The sequence below is a fragment of the Protobothrops mucrosquamatus genome, unplaced genomic scaffold (assembly GCF_001527695.2).
Source record: "Protobothrops mucrosquamatus isolate PMUCROS unplaced genomic scaffold, P.Mucros_1.0 scaffold1261, whole genome shotgun sequence".
Classification (NCBI taxonomy): domain Eukaryota; kingdom Metazoa; phylum Chordata; class Lepidosauria; order Squamata; family Viperidae; genus Protobothrops; species Protobothrops mucrosquamatus.
This window is the reverse complement of record NW_015387467.1, coordinates 195194-203987: the sequence shown is the minus strand read 5'-3', so window position 1 is coordinate 203987 and position 8794 is coordinate 195194. Positions and strand designations below refer to the sequence as shown.

Below are 8794 nucleotides of genomic sequence, written 5' to 3'. Positions count from 1 at the left end.
GAAACGACCCCCCATCTCCTGCCTATAACAGGATTCATTTCAGCAGCCCCGGGAAGGCTCCCCTTTGCCTCCCCAATTCAGGGGGCTCTGAGGGCCTGGATAAACCCCTGGAGGTCCTCAAGGCCCCTCAGAGAACCAGTGACCGATTTTCAAAATGACCAAATGACCGCAAGGAATGTCCGTGTTTCCACCCTACACCATTCGGTCAGAACGGAAGAAGCTTCTGGGATGAAAAGCGAAACGTCTTCAAGGGAAAACCCAGGAAAGTCCAGCTGCCTTTTGGAAAAGCCCCTTTGGGCCAAGCGAGACCAGGAGGAGGGAGGGTCTCCAGAGAGACCCCCCGGCTCCCCTCGGCCCTTCTGAAGTCTCTGCTGACCCAGCCTGGACTCCTCATGGGGGGCCTTAAGGGAGCTTAAAGGGGCATCTAGTCCACCCCTCCAGGCAGAAAGAGAAAGGGAGACTGTGGTTGAGAGTCATGGGGGGGGGGCGAAAAATGAAGTCCACACACATCCTGAACACCCCCCTGATGCTGCAGCCCCCAAGACTGAAAATCTTCCCCTCCCTCACCTTCTCCGCTTCTATAGGGAGGGATATTGGGGGAGGGGTCTGAGTTGCTCCTCCAAACTCCCCCTTTAGTGAAGGGAGCTGGAGCCCCTCCCTTGGAGGTGGCCTTGGGGGGCTGCAGGGGGGTCTGTTTGGGAGGGGGACAGGAAAGGCCTTGAAAAGAATGCAAAGGCAGAAAGTAGGGCTGAAGATTAGGGGGGGGGAGAAGAAAAGGGAAGGGGGGGCTTGAAGGGCAGGGAGAGCCCAGGAGCATGGGTGTAGGTATCTTTATTGTGACCCCCTCCCCATATTCTTCCCCAAAGGGAAAGGATCTTACTGTCCCTCCAGCCCAGAGAGTTCCTGGGGGGGGGGGTCTCTTCCCTCCCCGCGTATTTCCTGTCACTTTGCGGGGGCGAAGAGGCCCCACCGGGATCCAACGTTCCCTACAGAGTTAGGCCGAGTGCTGGACCAGAGGAACTTCTGCCTGCCTTTTTCCACCCTCGGGAAAAGGAGGGGGTCCCTCAGGAAGCTCCTCCCCTCCCTCATTTTCCTCCCCCCTCCAGACCCCCCATCAAGGGGGAATCCCGCTGGGACCGACGGTTCCCCAACCCTCCTCCAGGGGGCGCCTAACGGCAGTCTCTCGCAGCAAGTTTCCCTCCCCGCCTCTAATAAGATTGTGTGCCTCCTCGAGGAGAGGCTGGGAACCATGGGCCCTGGAGTCCCTCCTGACGCTCTTCTTCCTCCTCCTCCTCCCCCCCGCAGCCCACTTCCTGTACCAGGGGAAGTGCGAGTGCCGCTTCCTCAACGGGACGCGGCGGGTGCAGTTCCTGGAGCGCTACATCTACGACCGGCAGGAGTATCTCCGCTTCGACAGCGCCCGCGGGGAGTACGAGGCCCTCACGGCGCCCTGGCAGGCGCTTGCCCAGGCTTGGAACAGGGATGAGCGCCGCCTGCAGATCAAGAAGACTGGAGTGGATCGTTTCTGCCGATACAACTACGAGGTTTCCCAGAGCGGTTCCGCGGTTGGCCGGAGAGGTGAGTGGGGGAGGGGGAGTTCCTTGGGGGGGGGGGAAATGCCGGGACCCCCCTTTTCTCCCGGATAAAGATTTGCCTCTTATGTATTCTCTGCTTTCCGATCTACGAAATTTATTCATTGGTATTTATTGATAAATAAACCGCCCCCCCTCCCTCAAAGCGGGGATCTGGATGGCGTTCCATATAATATCACCCCTAAATAAAAATGTATAAAAAATAAGGTTAAAAAATAAATTACCTTTAAAAACTTTGAAATTCTACAACGATGACCATGAAACATGCAAAAGGGAAGGAATATATTTCTTCCCATCATCTTCCTTCTCTCCCCAAGGTCCAAAGTTTCCCCTGCCCAGAAAAACTTCTTTCCAGAACATTATACCAAATATTATACTTTTTCTGGGGGGGGTGTCTCTCTCTTGCCCAGTATATAGATATATTTTAATATAATCTATATGCCATATAATATTTCAATATATTTTATATTAATAAATCAATATTTCTTTCTTGATTTACTTATTAACTTTTAAAACCATCTCTCTCTCTCACAGAGGGACTTTGCATGGTGTACACATAAAATATAAAACTACCAAAATAGTCTATACAATTTAAGATTTAAAAGGCAGGAATGATTAAAATCCAGTGATAAAAATTCCTTAAAATTCAGGAGGCTGACCGGCCCCACGGCTGCCTCCTCCTCTGTGCCCCCCAAGCAAAGCCCCAGAGCCCCCTTTTCACCCCTTTCCGGAAGGCCAGGAATGGGGGAGGGGCTCCCTTCACCTCTGGGACCTTTGGGATTTTAGGATAAAAAGTGAACTTCCAAAGGTCTGGAAAAACGAATTAAGGAAGGCTCTTTGCTTTGGAAATGACTCAAAACAAGTAATATTTTCAGGAGTGAAAAGGGATCTTGGCCTGAACTAACCCACTTGGTCTCCCGTTCTGGCCCCTCCTATGTCTCCCCCCCCCGTGTCCCTCCTCCCCCTCCTCCCCTCCAGCCAAGCCCACCGTCTCCATCTCCCCCACCAAGCTGGACCCCGCTTCCCCACACACCATCCTCCTCTGCACCACGAGGGGCTTCTACCCCATGGAGATCGAGGTCCGGTGGCTGAAGAACGGGCGGCCGGAGGAGGAGGGCGTGGCCTTCGGGGAGGAGCTCCAGAACGGAGACTGGACCTACCAGCTCCAGGTGATGCTGGAGACCCAGCCCCAGCGGGGGGACGTCTACACCTGCCAGGTGGGGCACGCCAGCCTGGAGGCCCCCATCACCGTCCAATGGGGTGAGCCCCTCCCCTCCTGCTCTTGGGACCCCATCCTGCCCTGAGAAGGTTGGAGAGACCCTCCCTATTGGGGGGAGCCGGGATGGACCCTCCTGGGGGGGGAAAGCTGGCCCTGATCCTCCTGCTCAGGGGAGGCTCCTTCTCCTTCCCCAGAACCCCGTTCCTCCAACTCGGCCAGGATCAAACTCTGGACGGGGATTATGGGGGCCCTGATTGGGGTGATCTTCTTTGCCATGGGGCTCTCCCTCTACCTGAAGAGCAAGAAAGGTGAGTCTGGGGGGCTGGATGAGAGGTTGTGGGGAGGGGACCATCCAGGGGAGGCCTCTCAGCAAGCTTAGCAGATGGCAAGGAGGCTCCCCTGGGAAATTTGCTTGGGAAATTCTGTTATCTGAGATAACACTATTGTGAGCATCCTGCACCCTATTATGGGCTATCGATGGGGAGGGGGACCCCTGAGTCCTCCAGGCCATGAAGGGTCCTGATTGGTTCTTTTTCTCCTTTCAGCAACTTCCATCCAGCCTCCTGCAGGTGAATTTTAAGTTATAGATGTTTCTTTAACATTCCTTAATTGGTCCTTTTTTAAAAAAAAATGTGCCTGAACAAAACCTTCTTGCTATGCCAGAAGAAAGGAAAGAAACTAGTGGCATATGAGTTCTATAAGAATTTATATAAAAACCATGAAAAGAGAAACAACTATGATATAGTACAGTACTTACAATCAGCTGACCTACCAAAGGTCCCAGAAGAATTTAAAACTCTGTTGAATAAAGAGATAACGCATTTAGAACTCTCGGCTGCAATTAAGAAACAAAAGAATAATAAAGCACCCGGGCCAGACGGTATACCTGCAGAAATGTACAAAATTGCACAAGAATTCTTAAGCCCAATGCTGTTGGATCTATTTAATGAGGTCTTAACCCAAGCTAAAATACCAGCTTCTTGGGAAAAAGCTTTCCTCACTCTGATTCCTAAAGAAAATACAGACCTGGCGCAAATCAAGAACTATAGACCCATTTCTCTTTTGAATTCAGATTATAAGATTTTCATGGCAATAGTGGCGCAAAGAAGAAATCCTGTATAAAATTTTATCATGTGCAGAGATGGACAGGCTTACAATGGCTATGAAAGATAAGACAGAACTGGAATATTTCGAAATCTGGGACAAATTTTACCGCTGGTATGAATCAAGGAGAACCACTCAGATCTTAAGCTAACGATAGGATTGAAACATACATATAATTGTACATATAATTGTATATATAATGTATTGTGTAGAAGAATGAGGTTTATATAGAGGTTAAGGATGATGTTTTAAGTTTTTGTATCACGAGAAACAAATTGTTAGGAATATTTACTCTGGAATGCCACGTATGTCCATTTTTGTTTTAATTGTATTATAAATAAAAAAACTTTAAAAACAACAACAACAACAAAACCTTCTTGCTGTAGATAACACAAATTTTTGAAACTTTGGTCAGGTTTTCCTTACATAGACCTGCAAATGCAGTGCAATAAAAAAGAAACACATATACATAAACACATCCCTCCAGGATGTTTAAGTTTTGGGAAATTTCAAAAGAGAAGGGAAGTCTCCTTGTGACATTTCACACAATTTCTGGCAAAGTGACACCCGGCTTTGCTGCCAGCCCCATCCTGGCCCCATCTTCTTTGTTCATATGAAATGTCTGGGGGGGGAGGCCTCCTTTCTTTATTAACTCCCTAATTAAGTCGATTAGAGAAAATTCCATCAAGCCCAGAAGATTAATCACTGGTCCTTTGTATCCTTTTCTTCCCTGAAAGGGGGGGGGGATTCTCCCTCATTCTGTCCCTGCCTATCAACCACCCCCCTGCAGTGTGGGACTTCCTGGGGGGGGCTGTAAGAATAATATGTTATTTACACTGAAGGTTTATATTCTAATTTTCTTCGTCTCTTTTTTTCTTCAGCACTCATGAATTAATCCTGCCATCCTTCCTGATTCCTGATGGGAAAGGATGTTTTTTTCTTCAGTAGCTGATGAATTTCTGACTTTTTCGCAACCTCTGAAAAAATGGAGGCTCAAGATTTTAAATTGGGGAGAGAACGGCAGCCTGGAGCTTCTCCTGCTGAGCCACCCCCCCATCTTCCTTTGAGGGCCTCTCTTTCTTGTGAGGGAGGGGTGGAGACCATCTAGACTGACCCCAAGGACTCTGGGCCCGCCTGTCAGTCCAGAACCCCAAATCTCTCCCAGCTCTGAACCCACAGCAGCTTCATCTCCATTACTCTTCCTACAAATCACTTCGCTTTGTTATAAAAGAATAAAATTTATATTGTACGAAAAATCCTGGAATTCTTCCTTCCTTCCTCTTCCTCCTCCTCTTTCCTGCCCCACTCAGAGAGTCCTCCCTTCTCCCCTCCCCCTCCTCAGATTGAGGCCTCCCCTGCCTCCGGATTGACCATCCAAGCTAGTTTTGGTCTGAACCCAGAACCGGTTCGGGAGGAGGGTGGGCAGATCCCCGGGGGTGGAAGGGGCAGGACCCCCCCTCCTCCTCAATCTCCCCAAGCCCTGCCAGATGGAGGTGACCCCTCGGAGATCCCCAATTCCTGCTTCCCCCGGAGAGCCTCTTCCGTGGCTGGGAAGCTGCTGGAGCTGGAGATTCCCTGGCTTCATCCGGGGCCTCTTTCTCCAGGATCGGAGCCGGTTTGAGCCCCTCACAAGCCAGGGAGGCCCCTGCCCCATTCGCACCCAGCGCCCCCCTCCCTCCCTCCCTCCCTCCCTCCCTCTTCGGGGCCCTGATCCCCTCGGCTCCCCCCTCCTCCAGACTATCTCACCCCCCACGTCCATCTCCCCCCTCCAAAAGGTGCCAGGGCTCTGGGGGGGGGGCGAGGGAAGGGCGGCCTCCCTGGGGATGGAAGGGAGACTTGCCTCCCTGCAGCGCTAGATCGTCTTCGCTTGGTCTGCCGGTGGGTGAAGTCACAAAGGACTCCGCCCGGAGACCGATGACGCTGCAGGAGGGAGACTTCTCATTGGTTCCTCTCCTTCAGGGCATTTCCAGTTCTGAAGTCGAAGGAAAATGCCTCCTCCGCCCCCATTCCAGACCCCTCCCCCCGATTCCGCCTCTGGGGCTAGGGGCGTCTCTGGGCTCTGCCGGGGTCTCCCTGCTGCTGGGGGGGGGGCGCTTGGCCAGTTCCCTGGAAGCGAAGCGGGGAAGGAAAACCCCGGTAAGGAGGATGGGGGGAGGGGGCATTTTTCTGGGACTTCGTAATTGGGAGGGATCAGAAAAGCGGAAGTACCAATGAAAACCCTCCCTTCTGCAGCGTCATCGGTCTCCGGGCAGATAGTTCGGAGCAGAGCGAGAAGTTGGGAAAGTGGCAGGGGGGATCTTTTCAGTGTGGGGTGGGGCGGGGCTGAAGCTTCAGTGTGGGGGAGTGTTTCATGCCAGCTCCGCAGTGGAGTGCGCACTTCTTTTGGGGCCCCGCCCCCGCATGATTTTCAACCAGTCTTCCTTTCTTGGGTCTGGCCAGTCTAAAAAGAAGAAGAAATAGGGGAGACGTGATAGCAGCATTCCAGTATTTGAGGGACTGCCATAAGAAAGAGGGGGTGAGGTCAAATTATTCTCCAAAGCACCAGAGGTCAGGCGAGAAACAACGGTTGGAAACTGATCAAAGAGAAAAGCAACCTGGAACTAAGGATAAACTTCCATACAGTGAGGACAGTTCACCAGTGGAACAGCCTGCCTCCAGAAATTGTGGGCACTCCATCACTGGAGGTTTTTAAGAGGAGACTAGATAGTCGCTTGTCTGAAATGGTATAGGTTCTCCTGCTCGAGCAAGGGGCTGGACTAGAAGACCTCCAAGGTCCCTTCCTATCCTATCCTATCCTATCCTATTCTATTCTATTCTATTCTTACAGTATTTTCTTTTGACACCTTTAGTAAAGTTGATTTTCATTTCAATCCGGGAGTTGACCCATGGCCTTTTTGTACCTGCCTCAGCTTGTTTGAGCTACTGATTCCCCAAACCAGACCAGGATGAATTTTATCCTCAATCCTCTTCAGTCCAATTCACTTGAATACCAATATACCAAACCTGTCAGGAAGTTACAGGCTATAAATAAATGTCTGCTACTGGAAATTCCTCACCAGAAGTCAGCACCTCAGCCCAGAGAAGCTGTAACTGGACGCTGTGAGAGAGGAAGCCATGAAGAAGATGGAACTTGATCTGAAGCTGAAATGAACGGAGATTGCTGAGAAAGAGCACCTCAGGAGAAAGAGAAGGAACACCAAAACCGGTGAGAGAGTTTGCAACACCATGTCATCTTCACTTACTCTCTTCTCCCCAGTAGAACCCATAACCTGGGGGAATGGAAATACCAATTCATAAAGAACCATGAAAGAGATGAGGTTCAGATCTCACTAATTAAATTTGAAGATATCTGCCAAGCTTACACCACTATAAAGCCCAGGAAATGACTCATATATCTCCTGTCTTGAAGAGTTGCTTAAGTCAAATATTTGTTGACATTTGTGCTGAGGAAAAGGAGGAAAACCAATAGTTTAAAAACATAATATTTATTTGTTTGTTTGTTTGTTTACTTACTTACTTATTTATTAATAATATATTTGCTGATTATCCTGAATTTTCATTTAACTAACAAACTTCAGATATTTATTTCCTTCAGTTTTAATAAACATAAATTGTCAAGCAAATCCAAAGGAAGAATATATAACCAATAATAATGGATAATTAGAAGTTACCAACCTAAGAAACAATTTCACAATCATTCCCCTGCTTTTGTCATTAGATGTTCCTTAGTGTTTAGATCTGGTCTCAGGATGATAATGTAGCCCTTGGGAAAGAAGATGCAGCTCAATAGTCCAGCACCGGAGGCCAAGATGGAGAAGACCTGCACGGCCACCATGTATTTTCCTTTAGTGCTCAGGTAGGTGGGGAGGAAGGAAACCCAGACACTGCAGAAGACCAGCATGCTGAAGGTGATCAGCTTGGCTTCATTGAAAGCTCCAGGCAGGTTCCTGGCCAGGAAAGCCACAGTGAAGCAAATTGCAGCAAGGAAGCCCATGTAGCCAAGAACAACATAAAACATGATGACATAGCCTTCGTTGCATTGAACGATAATCTCTTCAGGCTGGGACTGCAGATCAGAGTCAGGAAATGGGGGAGAAATTCCCAACCACATGGCACAGATGAGAATTTGGACAGCAGAACCAGAAAGGATGATGGAGTTGGCCAAGCTCTTCCCCAACCATTTTGTCACTTTATTGCCTGGTTTTGAGGCTAGGAATGCCAGCACTACTGTGATTGTTTTGGCCAACACAGACGACACGGCTACTGAGAAGACAATGCTGAACACTGTTTGTCGGAGAAGGCAGGTGGCTTTCCTTGGTCGGCCACTGAAGAACAAGGAGGATAAGAAGCAAAGCAGAAGGGAGACCAGGAGGATGAAGGAGAGGTCCCGGTTGTTGGCTTTGACAATAGGAGTTTCAAGGTATTTAATCAATATGACTAAAACAAAGCCTGTGATTAGGAACAAGAGTAGAGCAAAGGAGATGAGGATGATGCTGAGATGTTCTTCATAGGACAGGAAGGTTATTCTTTTGGGGATACACTGGACTCGGTTCTCAGTTGGATATTGATTATCTGGGCACTTGGTGCATTTTTTGGTATCTGAGAAGAGAAAGTAATATTTCTTCTATAGTCCTTCAAATTTTAAAAAAACTTTGGATAAGATGTGATATAGAGAGACAGAAAAGTGTCAGTAGTAAAATGAAGCTTAAAAACAGTTTCAGGTTGAATAAACGTAAGCTAGAATTGGATATTTTAAATATACTATGCTATTTGAGGGAAAAAGAGAGGGAATATTTGATGTATTTGTTGTATTATGTATATATGTTTTGTTTTGGGATGTTTGATTACCCCAGCACCACGGTGTGTCCTGAATATGTTG

General features: G+C 48.8%; 1 protein-coding gene across 1 annotated transcript; it reads left to right on the top strand.

The window, feature by feature from the left end:
• Positions 1-1305: 1305 nt before the first annotated feature.
• LOC107292078 (DLA class II histocompatibility antigen, DR-1 beta chain-like) lies at positions 1306-3124 on the top strand (the record flags this gene model as incomplete). The annotated part of the gene is made up of 4 exons (XM_029285078.1): positions 1306-1578; positions 2127-2140; positions 2579-2852; positions 3006-3124. Coding segments are annotated over 4 exons (680 nt in total), but the record flags the coding sequence as incomplete, so codon positions are not given.
• Positions 3125-8794: the final 5670 nt, after the last annotated feature.